We start from the raw sequence: 27,978 nt of genomic DNA, 5'->3' as shown, positions 1-27,978 counted from the left end.
TGAAGTGGTTTGCCATTCCCTTCTCCAGTGGACCACATTCTGTCAAATCTCTCCACCATGACCCGCCTGTGTTGGGTTGCCCCATGGGCATGGCTTAGTTTCATTGAGTTAGCCAAGGCTGTGGTCCTAGTGTGATTAGATTGACTAGTTTTCTGTGAGTATGGTTTCAGTGTGTTTGCCCTCTGATGCCCTCTTGCAACACCTACCGTCTTATTTGGGTTTCTCTTACCTTGGGCGTGGGGTGTCTCTTCAGGGCTGCTCCAGCAAAGCACAGCCATTGCTCCTTACCTTGGACGAGGGGTATCTCCTCACCACCGCCCTTCCTGACCTTCAATGTGGGATAGCTCCTTAAGCCCTCCTGCACCCGGGCAGCCACAGGTCTGGGTAACTCCTCTTGTCGCAGCCCCTGGCCTCGGGCGTGGGTTGCTCCTCCCGGCCACTGCCTCTGGCCTCGGGTGTGGGGGCGTTGGGTAGCTCCTCCCGGCCACCGCCCCTGACCTCAGACCCGGGGTTGTTCCTCTCGGCTGTTCCTGCGTCGTTGCAGTCTGGCACTCTCGGCTGCTGCTTCTGACCTCGGACGTGGGGTAACTCCTCTTGGCCACCGCCCTTCGGGCATGGGGTCCTCCCGGCTTCTGCACCTGACCTTGGACGTGGGGTGGCTCCTCTAGGCTTATGAGTCTTTAAAAAAAAATTACAATCTTTAGAAATGTTAATACCCACACTGTATGTGACTGTTTATATCCCTGGGTGGCATAGATACAAGGGATGGTTATAGATGTTAATGCTGGGAAAGATTGTAAGGCAGAAGGAGAAAAGGGCAGCAGAGGATGAGATGGTTAGGTAGCATTATCGACTCGGTGGACGTGAATTTTAGCAAATTCTGGGAGATAGTCAAGGCCTGGAAAGAAGCCTGGTGTGCTGGTAAGAGGTGGACAGGACTTAGCAACTGAACAATAAGAACATAAATGTTGATATATGTAAATGAGATTTGAAAATATTTTTATTGTGGCTGTAATTCTGTTTTGATACTTCAGAGTAAGTGGTTGGAGAAGTTATACCGAGATTCATATTTTTAATTTATGTTATAAATTGTATATCATTGCTAAAGAAACTGGACAGTGTTGATCTGATTAGTAATGCTAATTGGAATTAATATAATTAGTGGTACTTAAGCCACTGTGGTTTTGAACAGTAAATCCTCATCTCACAGGACAAGTTGTCGCTGAGACAAACCAGACTGATGTGTGTTTGGATGCGTTCCTTTCTGCAGTAGCTCCTCATGTGAAGCTGAGCTCTGCCACCTGTGGTTTTTGTGCAGCAAGTGCTTTAGAGGAAAAAATTCACTGGCTCGAGAAACTTACGGAATAGTAACACGTGAACTAGCTTAGGTAGTGTATGCTTATGTAAAGTCCCTGGTGGAAGACCAGTTTGGTTTGCTAATATAATCAAGAAATCTCAGCCGCCTTTGAATTTATGTTAATATACATTATAGCTTTGAGTAACTTCCTGACAAGAGTTTAGTTTGAAATTAGAGGTAAATCTTCAGTATTTGGGGCTTCCCAAGAAAACTAAGATCATGGCATCCGGTCCCATCACTTCATGGCAAATAGATAGGGAAACAGTGGAAACAGTGGCTGACTTTATTTTCTGGGGCTCCAAAATCACTGCCGATGGTGATTGCAGCCATGAAATTAAATGACACTTACTCCTTGGAAGGAAAGTTATGACCAACCTAGACAGCATATTAAAAAGCAGAGACATTACTTTGTCAACAAAAGTCCGTCTAGTCAAGGCTGTGGTTATTCCAGTGGTCATGTATGGATGTGAGAGTTGGACTATAAACAAAGCTGAGTGCCAAAGAATTGATGCTTTTGAACTGTGGTGTTGGAGAAGACTCTTGAGAGTCCGTTGGACTGCAAGGAGATCCAACCAGTCCATCCTAAAGGATATCAGTCCTGGGTGTTCATTGGAAGGACTGATGTTGAAGCTGAAACTCCAATACTTTGGCCACCTGATGCGAAGAGCTGACTCTTTTGAATAAAGCCTCTGATGCTGGGAAAGATTGAGGGCGGGAGGAGAAAGGGACGACAGATGATGAGATGGTTGGATGGCCTCACTGACTCAATGGACCTGAGTTTGAGTGAACTCCGGGAGTTGGTGCTGGACAGGGAGGCCTGGTGTGCTGTGGTTCATGGGGTCGCAAAGAGTTGGACACGACTGAGCAACTGAACTTAAGTGGTGCTGGTGGTTAAGAGTCCACCTGCCAATGCAGGAGACATGAGAGAGACAGGTTTGATCCCTGGGTCAGAAAGATCCCCTGGAGGAGGGCATGGCAACCCACTCTAGTATTCTTGCCTGGAGAATCCCATGGACAAAGGAGCCTGGTGGGTTGTAGTCCATAGAGTTGCAAAGAGTTGGACACAACTGAGGTGACTTAGCACAGCATAGCATTCAGTATTAGAAAAGGCAAAGATTGTTTATATATGACCAAAGTTACTGAAAAACAGGAGTAGACTCTTGCCCTTAAGATCCTCGCTCTAGTAGGAGACATAAGAAGGTCTATAAATTGCCAGGAGACCACAGGCACCAGAAGTCTTCATTTTTGTCACGTGGGGCTAACACGTCAGTCAAGGGATACCTGGTGTCTTTGGAAGGCAGAGCAATCAGATCGTTTTGTAAGACTTTTTGTAAGAGGGGTCATGCCACCCCTCTCCCCACCTCAATATGTTTTAAGGTGTTATTTATTCTTTTTAAATGTGTAGTTCTGACCAACATACGGAGTTCTGTTCAATTAAAAACCTTAAGGCTTTCCACTAATAATCTGCAAAAAAAGACATCACAGCCAAAAAAACTCAAAGTGATTCTTTCTTCATTCCCATCTTCTGGGGTTACAAACGCTGTATGATTTGGCATTAGGGAAAATTGAGTGAGAGAGGTTCATTTCCCAAATCTGGCTTTTCAAGACTGAAACCCACTTCACAGCAGATGGGGTGTCCACTAGGTGGAGTAGTTGTGTGTTGTTTATTTGAAGCAGTTAACTGGCTCTGAGGAAACGCTTAACAGTTGCACCCCCAGTTCTTGCAGAATTCCAGCAGCGGGGGTGTGCTCCTGAAGAATGCTACATCTTTTTGAAGTTTGAAAAGACTTTGAAATAAAAATGTAGTCTGGTTGAAGCAGCTGTGGTTCAGTGAGAGTCCAGAGGGATTTTGTTTTTCTAGAAAATAGGCTTAAGGGAAAAGCCAGTGAGTGGGTGGAGGTTTGAGAAGGAAAGGGTAAGATGTAACCAGAATGAGATATGTGAAGATAATGATTGGTTCCCTGTTGCCCATTTATTGACTCTGGGGCTTAAGAGCTGTCATTGGAGGCTTGTGGCTTAGGCAAAGGGAAGGCAAAGAGGAGTTAAGAAGTGAAAGAAAGAAAAAAAGTGTTGTAGTTTCAGGGTCAGTTCCTTTTGGGGTGTTGGGGAAAGATGGAAGTAGGGAGAAAAGTGATAAAAATAGAGAAACCAACTGTGAAAATATCACTTCTCACAGTCTTTATAGCTTCATAACATCCGTTCTTTACCGGGAGATATTGAACTAAGCTTTATCATGATGTAACTATACAGTCAGTGTAAGACCGTTCGTGATATTTTTTCCAACAGTTTGCTGTGTGTTTGTGTACTTTAGAAACCTGAGCTGTGTCTGTGTCCAAGATCAGACTTTTCCTTAATCTTGTATCTCAGTAGTATGTTGCTGGAAGGAGCTTCCTGATGATCGTATATATAACTAGGTCTTATGTTCCTAGATTCCCGTTTTGGGGAAAAATTTGCTTTCTAGTACCCTTGTTTTCTGTAGTTTTTAGTCTCTTGTGTACAGAAGAGTGGCATAATTTTGGGGAAGAAAGTTTTATTTAAGCACTGAAAAACAGAATCTTAAAACTTTGGGAGGGTTAGAAACAGCCACTACCTTTAGGGAAGTGATAACTTTAATCAGCCAGAAAGAAAAAGTGAGCTGTTATAAAAGACTTCCAGCAAAGGCATTGCCACAACATTCTTGATGTCTCATTTATGGGGTTCTTTCTTGTATCTCACCTAAAATCCATTTGCTGTAACAAATTCTGTATATTCCTTATCACTGAGAAGCGCTTCACACCGTCTGCTTGCTTATTCAGGCAGCACTGTAGGGCCAAGTCCTTGGGTTTAGCATATAGCCCAAGATGTTAAGTCAGGGTTGGTCTGCAGTACTCAGAAGAGAAGTGTTATGGAAATACAAGCAGTAAGAATAAGTGAATTTCAGAGATGTGAGAAGTGTTGAGCAGCTGTGCGTTACGTGTGTAGACGCTGTGGGGCCTGTGAAAGTCATCACCTTTTCCCTCATCATCGCTGCTTGTGTGGAGTTTGTCTTCAGATGGCGAACAGCTGTCGGCCGTCTTCTCTGTAAGATTGCGGTGTTTTTGTCACTTCTTCTCCTTTTAAAGGCTGCGAGTTGTTCCAGTTCCTTTCATCTTTCTTTGGAGGTTTTTATTTTTCATCCTGTTAATCATCTGTGAGTCCCTTCTGAATCCCTTCCAAGTTTGATTTTTCCTCAACATTCCTTTTCAGTTCAGCAGTACAAAGCTGGCTGTATCTCCCTGAGAGTTTCTGATCACTTTTGAGTGTCGTGAGAGGAGGACTTCACACTCGTACCTGCGCTGGAGTCCTTGTATTTGCTTTCTGAAAGTGGAGTCATGTGGTGCTGACTGGCTGTCAGATTTTTATCTCCTGTGACCTTGGTCTTTTCCTCTTATGTTTATTTATAGCTTGTACATTAATCATGTTTTATTTATGAAGTTTATTTTTCTTGGCTGGGTAGATTGCTTTGTCCTGTCCTCGCTGAAATCCATTGCTTTTTTTTTCTAATTACTTCACCGCTTACTCAATGTCATTTCCATTCTTATCCTCCAATGTGCCCAGCCCATGAGCTTCATGTTGTCTGAGCTGTGCACGTCAGTGATGCAGATGTTGTAAAAAGAAGGGTGGAAACAGAATCCTCGAAATAATGGCAGAACACGGTGTGTTGATGTTTCTCAGAATTCATTCTGATGAGCAGCCAGGCCGAGTGGTAGGAGAGCTGTCTGTGTTCACCCTCCTAGGAGCTGTTCCTCTCGCCACCAAGGTTTGGTGCCTCCATTTCCACACAGCTGTGCCAAGGAACAAAGAAAGCTTTGTCGGAGCAATTCATCTTGCACGCTGCTGTCAGATTTAATCTCACTCACTGCCTTGTTCATCTCTCTCCCTGTTCATAACTTTCAGTGGCTCCCCATCACCCCTGAATTAAAAATAGGCTTTCTAGTCTGGCATTCAAGGCACATTTGGGCCCCAGCCTCCCTTTCTGGTCTGATTGCCTGTATCTGTTTCATCCAAAATGAACCACTTGCCACTCCCTGGATATCTCTCTCACTTTGAAACCTTGGTTTGTCTGCATTGTCTGCTCTGCTTGGAGCACTGACACTCTCCCATTGGATTTGTGTCTGTTGACACCATTTAAGGCCAGTGTCTTTCGTGTTCCTTTCTTTGTGGATTTCTTCATCTAGATAATGATCTTTCCTCCCAACCCTCCAATCTTTATGCTCCCAAGGGGGTGCTTATTTTATTTTGTACCTTGTTATAGTTGTTCTTTAGAAATAACCATGCTTTTCTTGTCCTTCCTGGTAGACTGTTCATTTTTTGAGAAGTGTCTCTTCCTTATCTTGGTAACTTTGCATATACCTACTAATTGTGTTTGCGTAAGTACATGTCTAAGAAAATACATTTTTTTCTTACGGTATTTATGGATATGTGCCAAATATGTGAATTATATCCATTTCAGCACATTATATATTTGACTGGCATTCTGTTGTAAGTTCCTTACCTGGTAGCAGATGGACTGGCCACTGGTCTACATCACTGTAGACCTACTATTTTTTACCCTTGAAAAAATCTAGAGTAGCATTGTTGTAGTCTACTTTTGTTACCCTTAAAAATATCTAGAAGGAATTACAAGTTTATATTAATTTACTGTGTTAGTCATTTTTACTTAAACCAAAACTGTTAAATGCAGCAATTGCTTGACTACATAATTAAAACTGTACTCTAAAAGCCCTTTTATAATGGATTCTTATTGTTTTCTAGAAACTACCCAACTCTAGCCAATATTGAAAGGAAGAAAAAGTTAAAACTTGAAAAGGAAAAGAGAGGAGCAGTGTTGACGACGACACAGTATGGGTAAGTTCCTGAAAATTGCTTGCACTCTCAATGCTCATTTTAAATGAATGTACATTCTTACAAATAATAAAAAGAGGACACACCCAAATCCTAAAACCTCTATATTTTCAATTCTGAAATTTTTGCTTTTGTAACTCTTTTGCTGAATTTTTAAAATTATAATTTAAAATAATATACCTATACTCATAGGTATCAGTTCAGTTCAGTCGCTCAGTCATGTCTGAGTCTTTGCAATCCCATGAATTACAGCACACCAGGCCTCCCTGTCCATCACCAACTCCTAGAGTTCACCCAAACTCATGTCCATTGAGTCGGTGATGCCATCCAGCCATCTCATCCTCTGTCGTCCCCTTCTCCTCCTGCCCCCAATCCCTCCCAGCATCAGAGTCTTTTCCAATGAGTCAGCTCTTCACATGAGATGGCCAAAGTACTGGAGTTTCAGCTTTAGCATCATTCCTTCCAAAAAACACCCAGGACTGATGATCTCCTTTAGAATGGATTGGTTGGATCTCCTTGCAGTCTATGGGACTCTCAAGAGTCTTCTCCAACACCACAGTTCAAAAGCATCAATTCTTCGGCACTCAGCTTTCTTCACAGTCCAACTTTCACATCCATACATGACCACTGGAAAAACCATAGCCTTGACTAGACGGACCTTTGTTGGCAAAGTAATGTCTCTGCTTTTGAATATGCTATCTAGGTTGATCATAACTTTCCTTCCAAGGAGTAAGCGTCTTTTAATTTCATGGCTGCAATCACCATCTGCAGTGAGTTTGGAGCCCAAAAAAATAAAGTCTGACACTGTTTACACTGTTTCCCCATCTATTCCCCATGAAGTGATGGGACCAGATGCCATGATCTTAATTTTCTGAATGTTGAGCTTTAAGCCAACTTTTTCACTTTCCTCTTTCACTTTCATCAAGAGGCTTTTGAGTTCCTCTTCACTTTCTGCCATAAGGGTGGTGTCATCTGCATATCTGAGGTTATTGATATTTCTCCTGGCAATCTTGATTCCAGCTTGCGCTTCTTCCAGCCCAGCGTTTCTCATGATGTACTCTGCATATAAGTTAAATAAGCTAGGTGACAATATACAGCCTTGACGTACTCCTTTTCCTGTTTGGAACCAGTCTCTTGTTCCATGTCCAGTTCTAACTGTTGCTTCCTGACCTGCATATAGGTTTCTCAAGAGGCAGGTCAGGTGGTCTGGTATTCCCATCTCTTGAAGAATTGTCCGCAGTTTATTGTGATCCACACAGTCAAAGGCTTTGGCATAGTCAATAAAGCAGAAATAGATGTTTTTCTGGAACTCTCTTGCTTTTCCATGATCCAGCAGATGTTGGCAATTTGATTTCTGGTTCCTCTGCCTTTTCTAAAACCAGCTTGAACATCAGGAAGTTCACAGTTCACGTATTGCTGAAGCCGGGCTTGGAGAATTTTGAGCATTACTTTACTAGCGTGCGAGATGAGTGCAATTGTTCAGTAGTTTGAGCATTCTTTGGCATTGCCTTTTCTTTGGGATTGGAATGAAAACTGACCTTTTGCAGTCCTGTGGCCACTGCTGAGTTTTCCAAATTTGCTGGCATATTGAGTGCAGCACTTTCACAGCATCATCTTTCAGGATTTGGAATAGCTCAACTGGAATTCCATCACCTCCACTAGCTTTGTTTGTAGTGATGCTTTCTAAGGCCCACTTGACTTCACATTCCAGGATGTCTGGCTCTAGGTGAGTGATCACAGCATTGTGATTATCTTGGTCATGAAGATCTTTTTTGGTACAGTTCTTCTGTGTATCCTTGCCATCTCTTCTTAATATCTTCTGCTTCTGTTTGGTCCATACCATTTCTGTCCTTTATCGAGCCCATCTTTGCATGAAATGTTCCCTTGGTTTCTCTAATTTTCTTGAAGAGATCTCTAGTCTTTCCCATTCTGTTATTTTCCTCTATTTCTTTGCATTGATTGCTGAAGAAGGCTTTCTTATCTTTCCTTGATATTCTTTGGAACTCTGCATTCAGATGCTTATATCTTTCCTTTTCTCCTTTGCTTTTCACTTCTCTTCTTTTCACAGATATTTGTAAGGCCTCCCCAGACAGCCATTTTGCTTTTTTGCATTTCTTTTCCATGGGGATGGTCTTGATCCCTGTCTCCTGTACAGTGTCACGAACCTCAGTCCATAGTTCATCAGGCACTCTGTCTATCAGATCTAGGCCCTTAAATCTATTTCTCACTTCCACTGTATAATCATAAGGGATTTGATGTAGGTCATACCTGAATGGTCTAGTGGTTTTCCCTACTTTCTTCAATTTGAGTCTGAATTTGGCAATAAGGAGTTCATGATCTGAGCCACAGTCAGCTCCCAGTCTCGTTTTTGCTTCTCCATCTTTGGCTGCATAGAATATAATCAGTCTGATTTTGGTGTTGACCATCTGGTGATGTCCACGTATAGAGTCTTCTCTTGTGTTGTTGGAAGAGGGTGTTTGCTATGACCAGTGCGTTCTCTTGGCAAAACTCTATTAGCCTTTGCCCTGCTTCATTCCATATTCCAAGGCCAAATTTGCCTGTTACTCCAGGTGTTCCTTGACTTCCTACTTTTGCAATCTAGTCCCCTGTAATGAAAAGGACATCTTTTTTGGGTGTTAGTTCTAAAAGGTCTGGTAGGTCTTCATAGAACCGTTCAACTTCAGCTTCTTCAGCGTTACTGGTTGGGGCATAGACTTGGATTACTGTGATATTGAATGGTTTGCTTTGGAAACGAACAGAGATCATTCTTTCGTTTTTGAGATTGCATCCAAGTACTGCATCTTGGACTCCTGTTGACCATGATGGCTACTCCATTTCTTTTAAGGGATTCCTGCCCGCAGTAGTAGATATAATGATCATCTGAGTTAAATTCACCCATTGCAGTCCATTTTAGTTCGCTGATTCCTAGAATGTCAATGTTCACTCTTGCCATCTCCTGTTTGACCACTTCCAATTTGCCTTGATTCATGGACCTAACATTCCAGGTTCTTTGGAAGGAATGATGCTAAAGCTGAAACTTCAGTACTTTGGCCACCTCATGTGAAGAGTTGACTCATTGGAAAAGACTCTGATGCTGGGAGGGATTGGGGGCAGGATGAGAAGGGGACGACAGAGGATGAGATGGCTGGATGGCATCACTGACTCGATGGACGTGAGTCTGAGTGAACTCCGGGAGCTGGTGATGGACAGGGAGGCCTGGTGTGCTGCGATTCATGGGGTCGCAAAGAGTTGGACACGACTGAGCGACTGATCTGATCTGATCCAATGCATAGTATAGTATGAGTATAATAATACCCTATACTCATGTGGTTTTCAGAATGATTTATATTAACAGGTCTTTTCTATCTTTGTACCCTAGCTGAGCAGTTCTCCTTCCCAGAGGCAACCCATTTTATCTTTCTAGAGATATCTCATTTGTATACAGCACATAGATAATAGTCTTTTTTATTCTTTTCCTTTTTCGATATGGTCCTCCATCTTGCTTTTTTTAGCCAAATGATAAATAGTCCTGTATTAATATATAAACAAGACTCCTCATTCTCTGAGGGTGTGTAGGAAGTGTAGGAATATCCCCACAAGGTCGTCTTTTTTTTTCCCTTTAAACCAGTTCTCTATTGACAGACATTCGTTTTCAATCTTTTATTAATAAAAAGTTGCCCTTATTGCTCTGTACATATATTTTACACGTGCAGATATTTCTGAGGGTGGGTTCCTAGAGGTGGATTTGCTGAGTCAAAGACATGTATTCATAATATTGATAGCTAACTGCCAAATATCTGTCATAGAAGCTATCCCAGTTTACTCTCTCAGTAGCAGTGTATGAGACGTCCCATTTCCCCAGTACTTCACCTTCATAGAACTTTTCACATTTTGTTTTGTATTGTGTACAACTCGATGAATTTCTCCATGCATACATACCTACATACCCGTGTAACTTCCACATAGATTAATAATGTATAGAATATATTTACCTCACAGAGCTTTTCTCTCTTAGGCCTTCCCACCTAGTTTTATGCCTCCTCACAAAGGTAACCTCTTTTGATTTCTGTCATCATAGATTTATTTTACCTGTTCTTGGAAACTTGTATGAAAGTGAAAGTGGAATTCGCTCAGTTGTGTCCAACTCTTTGCGACCCCCTTGGAATTCTCCAGGCCAGAATACTGGAGTGGGTAACCTTTCTTCTTCAGGGGATCTTCCCAACCCAGAGATTGAACCCAGGCCTCCCGCACTGCAGGAGGATTCTTTAGCAGTTGAGCCACAGGGAAGTGGAACCCTGTAGTATATCTTCTTTGGTGTAGTTTCTATGGCTGAACGTTATTTTGTGCTATTCATCCATATTGTTGTATACAGCTGTAAATCCATTCTTAATCCATTCTGCTGTATAGAACTCAGTTGTGAGAATATATCTGGGTTGGCCAAAAAGTTAATTCTGGTTTTCCTGTAAGATGGTTCGGAAAAAAAAATGGAACAAACTTTTGGCCATGCCAATATACTCATTCTGCTATTGGACGCTTGGGTGGTTTCCACTTTGGGCTGTTATGAGTAAAGCTGCTATGAACATTCTTTTAAGTGTCTTTTGTGGACATAAGTACTTGCTTACTGTGTGTTTAGTTATGATAGACACAAGCAGTTTTCTGAAATGGTTGTCCTGATTTATATGCCTACTGACTCTGCATCTAATTTCTCTGTGTCCTGTTCAATATGGGGTGTTGTTACACGTTATACCTTTTCCTCATGTCATGCCATTTCCCTCATGACTAATGATGTTGGGCATCTTTTTATATGCTTATTGGTCATTTTGATAATTCTCTTGTGAAGTGCCAGTTCAAGTCTTTGACTGTTTTTTAATAGAGTTGCTTTTCTTGATTTGTAGGCGTTACTTACTTAGATACAAGTCATTTTTTGTATAGAGTATAGGTGGTGCAGATACAATCTTGCAACTTGTGGTTTGCCTTTTTGCTCTTAATAGGTGTCTTGTTTTTTGTTTTTTCCTCTCGTATGTTAGTCTCAATAGCACACGTATCTGGGGTCAGGTGGGGGATATCTGCTGATCTTGACAGAGTCACAGCCAGGGGTTGGTTAGCTGATGGCTAGGGTGCCTGTGTAGTTAACCATTTCTCGTAGCCTTCATTCTTGAGTGTAGATCATCTTTCTATCTGATACTATTTTTCTTTTGCCTAAAAGACTTCCTTTAACATTTCTTATAGTGAGGGCGTGCTGAAGATGACTTCTTTCAGCTTTATGTGTCTGAAGAGATCTTTATTTTACCTTCTTATTTGAAAGATAATTTTGCTAGATATGCAGTTCGAGGTTAATGGTGTTTTTGATATTTGCAGTACTTTAAAGATGTTGCCCCACTGTTTTCTTAGTGGCATGGTTTCCAAGAGAAATCTGCTGTTACCATTACCTTGTTCATCTGTGTAAATACCTTTTATCTCTGGTTGCTTTTAAGATTTTCTTTTCATCACTACCTTTAAGTTTATTATTATATGCCTTAGTATTATTTTCTTACCTTGTATTATTGTCCATTGAGGGTATATGTAGTGAACCTTTTCTCAAAAGATCTTTTTTCTTTTTCCTGTGCATAGTTTACATAAGCATGTGCTCACATAATTATTTGTTTTCCTCTTAAGTGTAGTAATTAAGGTGGTTTGAGAGGGCACTTGATTTGAGCTAGCTGTGAAATTGTGCTTGGTCTATGATCTTTTAAGTTTAAACCCCCTGTAACATGAAGAGAATAATACATGAGTTGGCCAAAATGTTTGTTAGGGTTTTTCCGTAAGATGTTATGGAAAAACCAGAACCTTTTTGCCACCCCAATACCTGTCTAATCTATTTCAAGGAGTTATCAAACAAGAAACAAGGTAGCATATTTATAAAATTGTCAGAAACTTCAAGGCTCCTTAAAATTAAGTAGATAAGAGTTTACACACTTTGTAAAGTCTGAGGAATATTTTGTGTGCTAAGTCGCTTCAGTCTTTCCAGCTCTTTGCAGCCCTGTGGACTGTAGCCTGCCGGGCTCCTCTGTCCATGGGATTCTCCAGACAAGAATACTGGAGTGGGTTGCCGTGCCCTCCTCCCGGGGACCTTCCCGACCCAGGGCTGGAACCCACACCCGCACTGGCAGGCGGGTTCTTTACTGCTAGGGCCACCTGGGAAGCCCCAAGGAACATTTTATCTTATGTATAATAGGAGTGAAAGAACGCTGCCAATTAAACTCACTTGCTGTTGATTGTACAACAGAGCCCAATTTAGAGAGATTAAATTATGGGAAGGAAACGTGCAATTTGGAATTGATGAAGTATGATGTATTGTGTATGCTCAGTTAACGCTCTGCCTTTGGAAGCCATTGAGTGTATTTTTTCTGATCTCTTTAGTGTAGTACGTGACAAGTGATTGATCTGACAGCTAAGTTTCTTTTGCATTGAGTGATCTTTTTCAAATTTTTCTTGAAAGGTCAGTGCCTTTTATATTAAGAACTTCATTTTTCTTACTGCAGCAAGATGAAGGGGATGACCAGACATTCGCAGATGGCAAAAATCCAAAGTCCTGGCAAACATCACAAATGGAAAAATGGCCATGCTGAGCAGAGAACAGCTGCTGGGTCAGGGCATCACTTGGGTGATTTGAAGCCTGAAAGTCCACTTGAGGCAAATTCAGACCCCCTGGGTGTTTTGGTAAACACTGATTCTGGTAAGCTAAATAGGAAAACACCGTGTTTTTAAGAGTATAGACAATGATGCAGAAGTTGATTCTTCACATCCTTGTGCATGGAAAGTTTAATGGCAAAAATGTAAAAAAGTAGAATGATGCTTTTGTTTCTAATAGGAGTGTCTTATTTAAAACCTCACTTTAAGAAACTTTTTATGAATCTTGGAAATGAATGCATGAAGCAGGCAGAATGTGGGAGAAAGATTATATTTATTGTGTAATTTGCATAGTATCATATAATCTTGGAAATATCTTAAGATTGTTTTGAATGTATTGATGCTGTGAATTCAGATTTACACCATTAGATGAATTTTCCCACCTAGAAAGCAGTAATTCCAAGGGAAGCCAGTATTTATGCTGCTCAGCATGAACTTGGTCTCTTTGGGTAAATAACATTAATTCAGTATATTAAATAATACTGTTCTTCCTCACAGCATAGAATATATTTATATGTTTATTATTTATTCTTGAGTTCCCTCTAGAATTTAGGAGATATGTTTACTCTTGCTTACAAGTTGAAAAATTAAAGGACAGAAATGTTGCTGTCACAGAAAGATATCATTCAGCCTCTAAGGCTTCATTTCTCTTCTGAAAAATGAAAACATCAGTGTAAATATTTTACCATCTTTCCTTCTAGTAACAAGGTGTGAGGCTTTATCTAGTTGCTAGTGCTTCTTCTTCTGCAAAGGCGTGTTACCAGTGAGTGGACTGATGAGTGATTGTGGTAGCTTTGCCAGCAGGCCCTGCTCAGCTTGGGGGAAGGTGGCTTCTGCGATAATCACACAGCAGATTATTGAACGTAAATGATGGGAAGAAATGGGCGGGGACGTGGCAACTGCTTCACTGACTAAATCAGGATGGAAAAAGATCTTGGCATAAAGAGATGTTGGGCTAAGAATGACAAGATAAAATTCAGTAGGAATAGTAATAATAAATGTTTTAACACCAACTAAGGAGAAAGCAATGGCACCCCACTCCAGTACTCTTGCCTGGAAAATCCCATGGACAGAGGAGCCTCGTAGGCTGCAGTCCATGGGGTCACTAAGAGTCGGACACGACTGAGCGACTTCACTTTCATTTTTCACTTTTCACTTTCATGCATTGGAGAAGGAAATGGCAACCCACTCCAGTGTTCTTGCCTGGAGAATCCCAGGGACGGCAGAGCCCGGTGGGCTGCTGTCTATGGTGTTGCACAGAGTCGGACATGACTGAAGCGACTTAGCAGCAGCAGCAGCAGCAGCAGCAGCAGCAGCAGCAGCAACACTTATTAAGTAAGGTACTTAACTGTGCTCTAAGTGCTTTGTGTATAGTAGCTCTTTGCTTCATAACAACCTTTCACGTACATGCAGTTGCTGCTTCCATTTTTGAACCGAGGCACTTAGAGTCGTGTACCTTCGTCACGCTGCTAGTTAGTGACAGAGTCAGAGTTAGGGGTCTTAGTCCTAGTACACGGCACTACCTCCAAATGTGAAGTCTGAATCTGGCCCTCAAAAGCAAATCCGTGTTGTATGGGTCTAGGAGAGTTGAGATGTGAAAGAAAAAGCATCTTCTTATCCTTGCTGATAGCGAGGAAAAGGCAGAAGGCATTTGGGGCCAGGGCTCAGTTTACTCTTGGGTACTGATTTTTTTTTTTCCTTCAAAAAGTGTTGGAGAGTGCCCACATAGTTATTCAGGCTTACAGCTTGTGACCTTGATGATGAAATACAGTCTGTGCCTAAATAGAAACTTCCACGTCATTAAAATACTTGAAACACAAATACAAAGATTACTGTTATAAACATTAACTAACTTGAAAATTACATAATTCTTTGCTTTATGCAACTTTCTAAATGAACATTTGAAGGGTTCTTTAATGTTGAATAGTCTTTGCCTTCGTATTGTTAGCTCTGGTTGGGCAATTCTGTTTTCCCATTTTTTTAAAGAAGTGTTTCAGTGTGTGCTAGTCTGGTGAAGCATTAACGGAAAGATGACCGTTTTACACGTGCCTGTATTTAAGCCTGTATCTAGATCTTCGAGAGACACTTTAGACCTGAGAGACAGTAGTTAAATGCCTTTCCTCCTAATAATAGAAAGCATTCAGTCAGGTTCCTAGGAGCAGTTGAGTGAGAGATATCAAGTCATTTTGTTGTGGCTTAATGGTGAAACCCTTATTTTTGTGAAGGTCAGAGAGGAACATGTAAGGCATGAATACAAAAATCCTAAGAGTAAGCTATAAACTTTTGATGTTCCTTGAGGAAATCAGAATACCAACAATCAAATTATGGTTGCTGGATTTTATAGGAAAGGTTCCATTAAACTCCTGTTATCCTTTACTTGGGATTTCTTCTGGACTTTTACGCTTTACAAATCTAAGTTTCCGAGCACTGGTCTTTCAACTGTCCACTCCCAAGTATAGCTCCAGGGAACCACGTGTGCCCTTGTTTCACATACCGTAAGCGTTCTCAGTGTCTCAACTCTCCAGTTATCAGTTTTCCCTTGTTTAGAGAAGCTTCGTTTTTCACATACCCTAAGCGTTCTCAGTGTCTCAACTCTCCAGTTATCAGTTTTCCCTTGTTTAGAGAAGCTTCGTTTCGCATGAGCCAGAGTCACATGTGGTGTGTCCCCAGAACATAACTGAAGGTAATGAAATGGGAAAAGAGCTGTTCATTTGTGTGAGCTCCTAGCTCTTGCCCTTAGGAAGGCAGTTAGCAATAGTGAGCTGTAGGGCACTCCTAGTGCTGAGTACACCAGCCACCCAGGCTGTGGTTTTAACATCTGTCTAAAATTCTTTGCTATTCCTTATTCCAAGAGATAGAGCCTCATTTCCTTCCCCTTGAATGTGGGCTGGACTTAGTGACTTGTTTCTAGAAATAGAGTAAGAAAAGAGAAGAAGAGTAACTTTATGGTGGGGACCCCCAAGTGGTCACGGCTGACGTCACCAGTAATAAGTCGGGTTGATGTGTACCGCCTGATACATGACGAGAAGGACACTACCTAGAATCCATAACCTCAGTCTAATCATCAGAAAACATCAGACCCACCTACGGGATATTCTGCAGTAATTGACCAGTAGTCTTTAAAAACAGTCAAGTTCGTGAAAGGCAAGGAAATACTGAAGAATTGTCACGGATTGGAAGAGGACACAGATCAAGGAGTCCGGAGACTGAACGTGATGTGCTATGGTGGATTGACTCCTAGAACAGAAAAAGGACAGTAGTGGAAAAACGGGTGAAATTACAGCACAGTCTGTGGTTCAGGTGGTAGTACTATCCCAGCGTTCATTTGTTAGCTGTGGTAAATGCACTGTGGTTATGTAAGATGTTAATATTAGGGGAAGCTAGGGTTTATGGAAAATCTTGGCACTAGCTTTGCAACGCCTGTGTAAATCTAAAATGGATTTAAAATATAAAGTCTAGAGAAAAAGGAAGGCAGGAAGAAGGGTTGATATGTAGGCCAATTAAAGCTGTGCAGTCCACTTCTTGAATTGGGGGGAAATACTTGCCTCCAGGTTTCATTTTCCTGTGTTTTCTTTATAATTCATTTTCTGATTATAAAAATGATGCAAAAAATGGGGGGGAAAAAGGAAAAGCATAAGATAAAAAGCAATATACTTCCTTAACTTATGGAGACAGCCACTGCTCACATTTTATATCCCTCAGTATTTTTCTTAGATACATATATGTGATTTTTTTAAGAAAAATAGAATCATTTTATTGAAAAAAAGAAATAGTCTCTGAATGCAGATGAAGCCAGGTTTCTGTTTTGGCCCCACCTTGGCACAGTTCTGTCATTCTGTTCTAGTTACCCGTTTTGAACTTGTCCTTATTTAACTCATTCATGCAACAGTTTGTTCTTCAAATATTTATTGAGCATTTATGTACTGTTCTAGGCTTGGAGGATATAGTATACTGAACAAAGCCAAACCCCTTCTCTCCTGTACCTTATGTTCTTTTTGGGGAAGCTACAGTAAATAAATATGGGTTGATATCGGTTGATATCCTTCATGAGGACGAGTAACGCCAAGGGAAAGGACTGAGAATGGCAGCTGGAGAAAGCAGTGTGCTATTTAGTATAATTAGCAAAGGCATCTCTGATAAGGGGATACTAAGAATTCTGAGTGAAATTAGGAGCTGAGACTTGAGAGTTTTCCAAGCAGAGAAAGCAACAATTGCAAACACCCCATGGGGAGAGCATGCTTTGTGTACTTGGGGAACAACAGGGTTGGAGTGGAGTAAGGCAGGAAGAAGGTGGTGAAGGATCAGCTCAAATAGGGTCTTGTCTAAGGCAGGAAAGGACTTGGGACTTTACTCTGAGGTTGAGCAGAGAGGATGTGATGTGTTAAAGTGGCGAATGGACTGCAGAGGTGGGCAGATCATATCAGGCTGTTCTTTTAGTAGGATGCTAGAACTGTCTGGGTAAGAAATGTTGACTTGGATTGCGGTTGTAGGAGTGAAGTAATTTGTGTGATTCTGGATATATGTTCAAAACAGAGCTGACAGTATTTGTTGCTGGATTGGATATGGTATGTGAGAAAGTGAAGAGTCAGGGTGATTGCTAGGTTTTGCTGTAACCATTGAAAAAAGCTGGCATTTACTGAGATGGAGGCCAACTGGTAGGCATGTTTGCAGGAGAAATCAAGTGTTTTTTGTTTTGTTTTGGGGCATGCTAACCTTTGAGATGCCTGTTTGATATCTAAGTAGAGATGTTGAACAGTTAGTTTATTCTGGGCTTTAGGGGAAAACTGAAGGTATACAGTTGTGATTTATTGGCCTCCAAATAGTACTTTAAGATTTGAGATAAAGTGAAATCATAAGAGGAGAAAGAGGCACAGAGGGAAAGCTTGCTGAGGATTGGACCCAGGGACAACTCAAGAATTTTGAAGTTGGTCAATGAAGAGAATTTAGTAGGGAGACTAAATTCTGGGAAAGGAGAGCCAAGTGAAAGGGTTCTGGAAGTCACATGAAGGTCTCCCGTTGACCTTGAACAATTTCAGGGGTTAGGAGCGCCAGCCCCCCACGTGCTTGAAAACTCGGGTCTAACCTGTAGTTTGCCTTTCGTGTAATGTGGTTCTTCTGCATCCACAGCCCTGAATCCATGGATTCAGCTAATTGCAGGTTGGTTTCAGTAGTATTTCGTATTGAAAAATAGCTGTGTGTAAGTGGACCTGTGAGCTTCAAGCCTGCGTTGTTCAAGGGTCGGTCGCACTATCAGATGTTGTCACTAGGTTAAGTAAGATGAACACCAGCAACTGACCTTTAGACGTGGCAACACAGAAGAATCCGGTGACCTTGGAAGAAAAAGTTCACTGGTGTGGTGAGCCTGAAAGACAGATTGAAGTAGATTCTAGAGGGTCAGATAGTTGTAGGAAATTTCAGGCCCAAGCGACTTCCCTGGTGAATTATATAAATAGTTGGGGTTTTGCTGTGAAAGGGAACAGAGAAATGGGCTGTAGCTGAAAGACATTTCTTGGCATTATTCTTGACCGTAGAGAGAGTTTGGTAGGATGACTTAATTTTCAGAGGACTTTATATATCTGTAGGAGATATTCTAGCCCACTAGTTAATACTTGGGATTTAGAGTCAGGTAGCCAGGATTTAAATTTGACCTGGCTGTTGTATTGTTCTGTTACCTGAGGGATCATCCAGTTCAGATTCTCTTGAATTTTGGTATTATCACCTGTAATTAATAATGAAGGTGATACTTCAAAAGCGTTAAATGAGCTCATGCTTCTAAAGAGCATTATTTAGTCATCTGTATTGTACTTTTTGGTGCTTCTACATTTTGGCATATCATCGTTTAAACAATGAGATGAACAGTCTCCACACTAATATTGTTGCAGATTCTGTTTTATCCACTAGTCATTTATAAATAAAACTGCATATTTTCAATTCCCCTTTATTAATTCAGGAGAAAAGATAAGAAGTTAGCTCGGAATTGACGAGGAGCAGTTTTTGGAGTGGGTGCTGGGCAGTGTGGATTGGTGGAGAGGGGCTCTCACTTCATCGACCGGAAGGTGGTCGTTCCATGCTCACTTCCTTTTTCCTGCGGGCGTGCTTCGGTTTCCCTTGGACCGACTTGGTGAATGTTCAGTACTGTCTTGAAACATTTTCTCTTGGTTGTGGGGTTGAGCTGGTTCATTACACAAGCAAGTTATTGTCTTCATTCTTCCGTCAGGCACTACTGACTTGTTCAGAATAAATGTAATACACTTTCAGAGGTGCCAAAAATAAACGCAATAGGTGGTGTCCTGGGGCTACAACTAAACTTGCTGGGCTCTGATCAAACACTTCACCTTTGGCAGGCTCTTAGTACTCGCTAAATTCTCGTGCTTGGCTTGTTTACTTAAGTTCTTAGAAGTTCTCAACAATAAAAATTTAGGGCAGATTCAGTGAGGCGTTATGTTTATGCCTTTAACTGTAGAAAGGTTGAAATACTACTTGTACCCTCTAAACCAGTCTTGAAAAGAGTGGCCATTTATATTTTATTTACTCCAAATCTAATTTTCAGAGTCTATGATCCTAGTCCAGTGATGTTAAAAATACATTTATGGCTTTCCTGGTACTGTAATAAAATGAATTAATATCATGAAATAAAATAATAACAAAGACTGTATAATTCATTTAGAGAAGACTCAAGTTCCATAACCAGTGAAGCATGGTAAGAGACTTGAGTTGCATATAGCTTCCATTTGCCCCTCTGTTTTCTCTTTGGGGCAGATAGCTTCTCTGACTGTGAAGATTTAAACCAAGGGGAAAATTTTCAAGTCTCCTGGGTTTCGTTTTCAGGAAGATTGAGGACATGATCAGAAAGTGCTTTCTTTTCACTAACATGAGGGGGTGGGGGGCTGTCAGCTTTCATTTTTATGCTGGTAGATATTTTTGATGTACAGTTTCATTCTCAGTGCTTCCTGTTTCAGAGTCTGACAAAGAGGAGAAACCGCAGAGTGCTGTCATACCCAAGGAAGTGACCCCAGCGCTGTGCTCCCTGATGAGCAGCTACGGCGGCCTCTCGGGGTCAGAGAGTGAGCCGGAAGGTGAGCCTGGCTCCGGGTGGTAACAGTGGGTGTGGCTCGCTCCACTGTTGCCTCTGATGTACACTGTGCATCAGTAGCATCCTTTCACGTGTATGTATCTGAGGACGAGATGTGTCATGCACATTCTTAAGTTGAGCCTCAAATTCCTTTCTCATTTGATTCCGAAGTTAACATGGGATGAAGGGACGTGGGAGAGATGGAGAACTGTGTTGCTCCTCTAGGAGAAAGGGGCAAAAATAACATAATGAAAGAAGAGGAAGGGGAAGAGATATCCACTAGTGAAATCAGAGAAAATTCTAAAAGATAAAGCAAAGGAAGTTAATACTCCTTCCCACTCTCAAGAACCCTTGTCTTAACACGTTTCGCACCTTTTGAAGCTGGAGAGGGGTCCTTTATGACAAAGAGGATGGTAAAATTCCTTACCTGTATATGGGGCATCGCTCCTTATAGAGCACATGTACCTAAGCTGTCTCCTTCGGAGAACACGGGAATCGTATGTGCTTGTGTTGCATTAGCCTGTGTATTTTAAAGGTTGGGAGACATGGAATCCTTTTGATAGTGTTTCTGAGAAGTTAATGTTATTCAGGATACATGTTTTAACCTTAAAAGGTGATGACAAACTCCCCCTCCCCCCAAAAAAAGCAATGGTGATAAACCAACTCAATGTCTGGCATCTCTTCTAGGGCCTCCTAACAGGGCTACGAGTAGGCTTGGCAGTATGGGCAACTCGAGCCAAGGTTCACACCAGTAACCCAGCGTTGGTTTCGTGAATAACCGTGTGTCCTGTCGCGCCTCTGACCCTGGCTCTGCATGGTCTTTACATCTGGGCTTCACCAGCCACGAGAGAATTCTGAGTGTGTGTCTCACATGCATCATCACAGTAGGGGCTCTACCGAAGACAGGAATAGAGGGTCTTCAAAGTGAAAATGTAGGATGAAAGGGAGGTTTAAATGTAATTGGATGAAGATGGCAGGACTTTTAATGTTGACTAAGCTAGAGAAAATCAATGTTTATGTAGTTGGAAAATGCTGAAGAAGAAAGAGTTGGGCTTTAATATGAAAGTTAAGGTTTAGATCTGGGTATCTATAACATACAGGTTTTTTTTTTCCTCTTTTTGAAAGGCCAAGCTTTACCATGTTAACTGGTTAAAGGCTGCTTGAATTTTGAAATATAATCTGCTTTGGGTTTATCAGAGGAGTCCTTTACAGATGGTTGCCTCTTCTTCTTTTTTTTTTTTTTTTTGAATTTTAAGAAAAACAGTATTTAGTTCCTTACTCTTGTTTCTAGTACACTGATATGAAGATGAAGTTATTCTTTAAACACATATTACGTTTCCTGCTTATCTTGTGTATTTATGACAGGTGATAGCAAAGAACACTATTACCAGATTACTGAATCCCATAAAAACAAGCCATACAAATGCTTTCCTCTCTCATTCCTAAGATAAGATATTTAATAGTTTTATACTCATGTCTTCATTTTGAGACTGCCACTTTGAGGAGGCAGAGAGGAAACTGGAAGGGATCAAGTTTTCAGCCCTTTATTTTATAGACGCTGAAGCTTCAAGAGGACACACTGGCAAAACTAGTATGTGGCAAAGCTGACGTAAAGCTTAGGTCTAAAGGAGCCAACTGCATTGCCTTCCGTTACATCTTTCTTTGTGTGGCAATAGGTGGTGCATAGCTATTCTTTTGACTTTGTATGAATTCAGTTTGACTGATTGTCTAAAATGTCTTGCCTTCAGGAAAAAGTCCTTGCTTCACATTCCTAAGCCTTAGGAATTATTTTATGTAATTTGAATTTGCTTTTATTAAGCCATCCAGGTCACTAGCAGATTTCTAGCTTGCAGTGTTACTGGGCTATAGATTGGGATAGGCTATTGACACAACAGGACTTTGCAATAAGTGAAACAAGGAAATAAAGTGAGCCTTCTCTGAACCATGAAATAGCATCTCTGTTGTTTTTGTTTTAGTCTCTAAGTCATGTCCTACTTTTGTGACCCCATGGACTATAGCCTGCTGGGCTTCTCTCTCCATAGGATCTCACAGGCAAGAAAATTGGAGTGGGTTGCTATTTGCTACTCAAGGGGATCCTCCTGACCCAGGGATCGAACCCACGTCTCCTGGAGCTCCTGCATTTCAGGCGGATTCTTTACAGCTGACCCACTGAGGAAGCCTGTGGTTATCAACCATTAGTATGGTTATTAACCGTGTACTATTTTCAGTATGATGTCTCAGGGAATAGGGAGGCCTGAGGAGGAAGAGAGAGAGAGGAGCATGGCAGGTAGGGGGAGCAGGCAGAACATAACATTGATAAGTTGACTGTCTTATATGGACATGGTTTATGGTGACCCCAAACAGTTATAATAGTAGTATCAAAGATCAGAGATTACACATGCCCATAACATAATAACAGTGAAAGTTTGAGACATTGAGCAAAAATCATCAGAATATGATGCAGAGACACGAACAAACAGTGTTGGAGAAATGGTGCTAACAGACTTGATCAGTGTTGCCACAGACCTTCAATTTGTACAAAATGCTTTGTCTCTGAAGACCATTAAATCAAAGCACAGTAAAACGAGGTGTTCCTGTAATTTAAGAATTTTACAGCAGTATGCTTAGGTTTTCCTCTTCCCTCCCTTTGTGCTGTGCTCTCAGGTTTTAGTTCTGCAGATGCTGATAAGCCCCACAGACATTGTTGTTATGCATTTTTGCTTTCAGTTGTCAATTATCTTTACAAAATTTTTTCAAATGAAAAAGGTCGTTTGTATTTATCCACATATCGACTGTCTCTGGCCCTCTTCACTCCTATGTGTAGATCCAAGTTTCCATCTGGTATTACTTCTTTCATAGGGATCATTTTCCATAGCTCTTGACAGTAATCTCCTCAGTTATTGGCAGTCATAGTTCCCAATTTGAAAAATTTTGTAATACACTGTACATGCTCAGTTTTAAGTAAGTAACTGTTATGGCTGGGGAAGGAGATTATTGTGGGGGGTGTTTTTATTGGTTATTTTTGGAAGTTTTACCTGTTTTTTAATTTGTTATTTTTGTGTTTATTTTTCATCACATGTAGAAGCTCCCATCAGGACTGAAGCAGACATTCTGGCAGAAGACCAGGTTCTTCATAGCAATACTCCTAAGAAACCAAGTCAAGATGTTAAAGCAACTGTTAAAAATTCCTCAGAAGCCAAGTGTGAGAGCCAAAAGAGAAGTTTTAAAAACACAAATCCTAAGAGGAAAAAGAATGATCTCAACTATCGAACATTATTTGAACCAAGAACACACCATCCATATCTCCTGGAAATGGTAAGTGGTCTTTGTGTTCTCGTGTCCTGAGAATAGAGCTGCTGGGCTTGTGTGTGTGTGTGTGTGTGTGTCCATCCCTGTGTGTTTTAAGGTTACCAGAGACATATGCTCCTTGAAGAATTATGTATGTATCTTAGTTCTGAAACTGCCTTTGGAATATAGCTGATACTCAGTAAATGTGGAATAATTACAGTTTTCAAAACTGCTTAAAATAAAGGAACCCAGGCTTAGGTAGTTGGTAAAGTATATCGAAGTGTACTGACCTTTTTTCAAATTTTCATTGAAAGCACAACTAAATACAGTGCAGGCTAAAGGGAGAAAAAGGGTATTGTGTGTTTGTTTTGTGTTTTGTTGACTTTATTCTCAGTGTGATGTGCTCAAAAGCTTACAATTTTTCTTTAAATTATAAAGAAATAGTGCCTCTTTTGATTCTGGGTAATGGACATTAAGCTGTTCAAAGATCTGAGCCTTTCATGTCTAAGAGTGATGGAGATACCCTGGAATCTCTAGTGGGGTTGTGAAACTGCCTGGTGACGCTCTGTGCAGAGTTGGGTTTCTGCCTGGTTAGGGAGGTGCCTGTACTACAGCTCGAGGGCTCTGTGACTGCAGACCCGCATGGTGCATACAGGCACAGTTGCTTCTTAATAAAATCGATCTGAAATGTACTATTTCGTAAATTTTGGTGCTATGTAAAGGAAACTGCATTTTTAAAATGTTTTCCTTGTAAGTGGTATATTAAATCATCTGTTTACTGAAAGTTCCTCTGTGGGTGTTTCTGAACTACAATGACAGCAGAAATAAGATGAGTGTTACATTATTCTTTTTGGCAAATCACATGTGATTCCTTGGTTATGTATTCTAGATACCAGGGATTTTCAGTTTTCTTTCAATTACAGTAAGCACAAAAGTGGGAAGTCCTGAAAGACCAGGAATGTTGGGATTATTTACTGCTAGTTTCATTATTACTGTATTTACTATAGCTTCATACCAGTTTCTATACTGTTTATAGATTTGGGTTTGGGAGGATCCTGTTTAACACAGTTTTTAGATGTAAAGAATTGTAAGCTTCTAAACCTAGTTTTCCCATCACTTTCTTGATACTCCTGGAGAGGACCTTGGATACTAGTGTTTAAATCTCGATAGTTTTGGTTAAAAGGAGATATTCTTACATTGTTTTTTAGTGAAATAATTAGTAAATATAATACAAATCTTTATTATTCCGTGTTCTTCATATAGAGAAGGCACACAGAATATCTTAGATGCTGTTTCTTGTATGTATTTTATTTAAAAGCTAATCTTTTTCTTTATTATTTTTTAGCTGTTAGCTCCGGACATTCGACATGAAAGAAATGTGATTTTGCAGTGTGTTCGGTACATCATCAAAAAAGACTTTTTTGGACTTAATACTACTACTGTGAACACTAAAGATGAATAGGTACCCGGTGTTTCAGCACACACATCTGAAGCATGTAGGATAGTAACAAACTCAAGTTTGTGGGTGAAAAGTCTTCTTTTTTCAACTGGATTTAGTAATTAAATTGTAAGCCTCATGGGCTATTGTGTAGGATTTTCAAGTCTTTGACGCTATATAAATAAATAGCTAATTGATTTTTAAGACTGTCTGTATTGTTGGGATCATATGTAATATTTGCTGGCAGAATTCTACTTTGTATTTATTGCTGTTGTATAAGGAAGTCTACTCTTGGGCCAGATAAGAATTGAAGATGCTGGTTTACTGGTAAGGAAAAAAACTTAAAAAATTTTTAAATTAAGCTGAGGAGAACTGTAGGTTGAGGAGAGAAATACAGTCATTTTGTTTTTAATAAATGGGAGAGGAAAGTCATTCTTTAACCCCTGCAAAAGGAGGGTATTTTAAAATAAACCAGAATGAATTAATACGATGAGAACATCTTGAAATTTAAATTTCTGCTGTTTATTTCAAAGGACATGTTGACATTCACCTATTGGCAGCTCAGGTATTGATCATTTGAAATAGTACAGATATGGCTTCTGTTTATGTTCAGTTCAGTAGAAGTGCTTCTTTTTGGTATGGTTCAGAATTGGACGTTTTAAAATTTTTTTCCTGTGAAAAAGTATGTAAAGTATAGTACTTGATGAGGTTCAGTTAATTTTTTACAGCATAAACAGTAATTTGTAAAATATCATATGAGATTTAAAGAATAAAATTTGCTTATAAAGGTAATCATTGAACCTTAAAATATGTTTTAAATAAATAACAGCTACTAAGGTTTTTTTTATCTCCTGTAATGCCAGAGGTTCCGGTCTTTTATGTTCTGGTCGTTTGTGCTAGCTAGTGCTAGAGCTCTACTCTTTTTTTTAATGCATTTATTTTTAATTGAAGAATAATTCCTTCACAATATTGTGTTGGTTTCTGCCCTATTATCCACATGAGTTAGTCACAGGTACACATATGTCCCCTCTTTCCTAAGGCTCCCTCCCGCCTCCCACCCCGTCGCACCCCTCCAGGTTGTCCCAGAGCCTGGGTTTGAGTTCCCCGAGTCATACAACAGCAGATCCCCACTGGCTGGCTGTTTCACACGTGGTTGCGTGTGTTTCCATGCTCCTCTCTCCGTCCGTCCCAGCCTCTCCCTCCTCTGCCCGCCGGGTCCGTGTCTGTTCGCTGTGTCTGTGTCCAGTGCTGCCGTGCAAGCAGGTCCGTCAGCGCCACCTTTCTAGATTCCATATAGATGCATTGATCCATGATACCTGTGTTTCTCTTTATGGCTGATTTCTCTCTGTATGATAGGCTCTGGGTTCATCCATCTCATCAGAACTGACTCAAATGCATTCCTTAAAGCTCCTCTCTTGACATTCAGCCAAAGGAGCTAGATTTTTAAAATTTAGTCTCTTGTAGTTGGAAAATTAATTTTATTTGACATCGTGATTATTGAAATCCAGGAATCTTGACTTCAAGAAGTAGGACAAGAGAGCTGATAGCAGCCCTCTGCCCCTTTTGCTCCTCTATGTATATAAGATCTCATCCCGAATCCTGGAACATCTGGTACCTAACACCGTGACATCACAGACCTGAGATTAACAGTCATATTGACGTCAATGTTTCCCATCCTGGTAACAACCATGCAGACCTTTTTATTCTATTTTACTCTCTTTCTCCAAAGAGCCCTGTATTTTGGAAAATTACCAACTAGTTCATTCATTAATTCAGTTCATATAATACTTTAATGGAGTAAAAGAAAAATGAATAAAACCTTGCATTATTCAAAGATGTTACTCTTAACCCAGTTCATCTCAACAGGACAGAGAAGTAACCAATATTACAAACTGATTTGATATTCAAATTTTGACTAGTCTGCAGTTTTATCTCAGGTTAGCATGCAATTTCCGTAGGTTTCAAATATATAAATGAATTCACAGACTCCTAGTCTATTTTCGAAGAACCATCATGTCTCCAGGGGCTTTGACAATCACTGCTCTAAGGTAAATTGTGCCATGTTTTATTTTCAGTCTTTCTTGTTTTCTAATAAATGTGGTAAAGACTGAAAATGCCCCACTGAGTACTGCCCTGGCTGTGTCCAACAGTGTTAAGCTGTGGTGACTGTTAAGCTGTGTTTATTTCTAGGGGGTAATTTCAGATTCAGTTCACTTTATATTTAACCCAGGAATTGCTTAAGTATGTTTACAATTCCCAAGCAGGTAGAGTGTAACCTGTATGGTTTCTGCTTTATGGAATGCATGGTCAATATTTGTAAATATTCTTGAGTTCTGAGGGGAGACGGGTGCCTTGCCTGTTCTTTTTTGGATTTACCTTGTTAATTGTCAGAACTTCTACATTCTTGATGTCCATTTAATGAATTGATTTCAGAGATGTGAAAGCATTATGTGACTCTTGGTGAGTTGTGCTTTTTACAACTATGAGATATTCTTTTTTGTCCTTAATACTCTCTCCATTGGCTTCTATTTTCAAAACAGGTTTAGGGGAGTTCAATGTAAGAGTCTCTGGGAAATTTAATCCATTCATATTAATTGAAACAGTTGAAATGTTTGGACTGTTTCTGCCATTGTATTTTCTGAATATTGTGCCTGTTTTTATTTCACCATTTTATTGGCTTGATTGATTGTTGTTTTTTCTCCTAGTGCTTTGAAATTAATTCAACATATTGCTGTTTCTTTAGGGGTTACCTTTTTTCTCTATACTTATTAATCAGCAGCCATATTTTGCACTCACCTCCTAATTAAGTCAGTTACCTTAGCATTCTTTCACTTCCCCACCTGGATCCTCTTCTGGTGCAATCCTGTTAGTATTTTTAGATTCATCTCTGTTATCTTTGTGTGTATGCGTTTGTGTCTTGACATTATGCATCATTACTTAGAAAACTGTTAGTTCACTGTTTCCTTCTCACTGCCTTTCCCTTTATCCCAGGGTTAGTTGTTTTGGTTTATTGCAGCATATCATCAAATAATTCAATGCTGTATCCTCGTTTCAATTAAAAAAAAAAAAACTAGTTTAGGGTATTGCTAAGTCGCTTCAGTCGTGTCCAACTCTGTGTGACCCCATAGACGGCGGCCCACCAGGCTCCCCCGTCCCTGGGAGTCTCCAGGCAAGAACACTGGAGTGGGTTGCCATTTCCTTCTCCAATGCATGAAAGTGAAAAGTGAAAGTGAAGTCACTCAGTCGTGTCCGACTCTTAGTGACCCCATGGACTGCAGCCTACCAGGCTCC

General features: G+C 40.5%; 1 protein-coding gene across 1 annotated transcript in view; it reads left to right on the top strand.

Annotated features, from left to right (window-relative positions):
- The window catches only part of NUFIP1 (nuclear FMR1 interacting protein 1), a 39,134-nt gene extending 14,182 nt beyond the window's left edge, over window positions 1-24,952 (top strand). Inside the window, exons 6-10 of the mRNA NM_001192226.1 lie at window positions 6,131-6,223; window positions 12,742-12,935; window positions 19,849-19,965; window positions 23,044-23,276; window positions 24,595-24,952. Of these exons, the coding sequence (NP_001179155.1) occupies window positions 6,131-6,223; window positions 12,742-12,935; window positions 19,849-19,965; window positions 23,044-23,276; window positions 24,595-24,711 (754 nt within the window). The 3' untranslated portion in view covers window positions 24,712-24,952. The remainder of the gene's footprint in view (window positions 1-6,130; window positions 6,224-12,741; window positions 12,936-19,848; window positions 19,966-23,043; window positions 23,277-24,594) is intronic.
- The last annotated feature ends 3,026 nt before the right edge of the window (window positions 24,953-27,978 follow it).

This window comes from Bos taurus, chromosome 12, assembly GCF_002263795.3.
Source record: "Bos taurus isolate L1 Dominette 01449 registration number 42190680 breed Hereford chromosome 12, ARS-UCD2.0, whole genome shotgun sequence".
Classification (NCBI taxonomy): domain Eukaryota; kingdom Metazoa; phylum Chordata; class Mammalia; order Artiodactyla; family Bovidae; genus Bos; species Bos taurus.
This window is presented reverse-complemented; position numbering and strand designations above follow the sequence as displayed.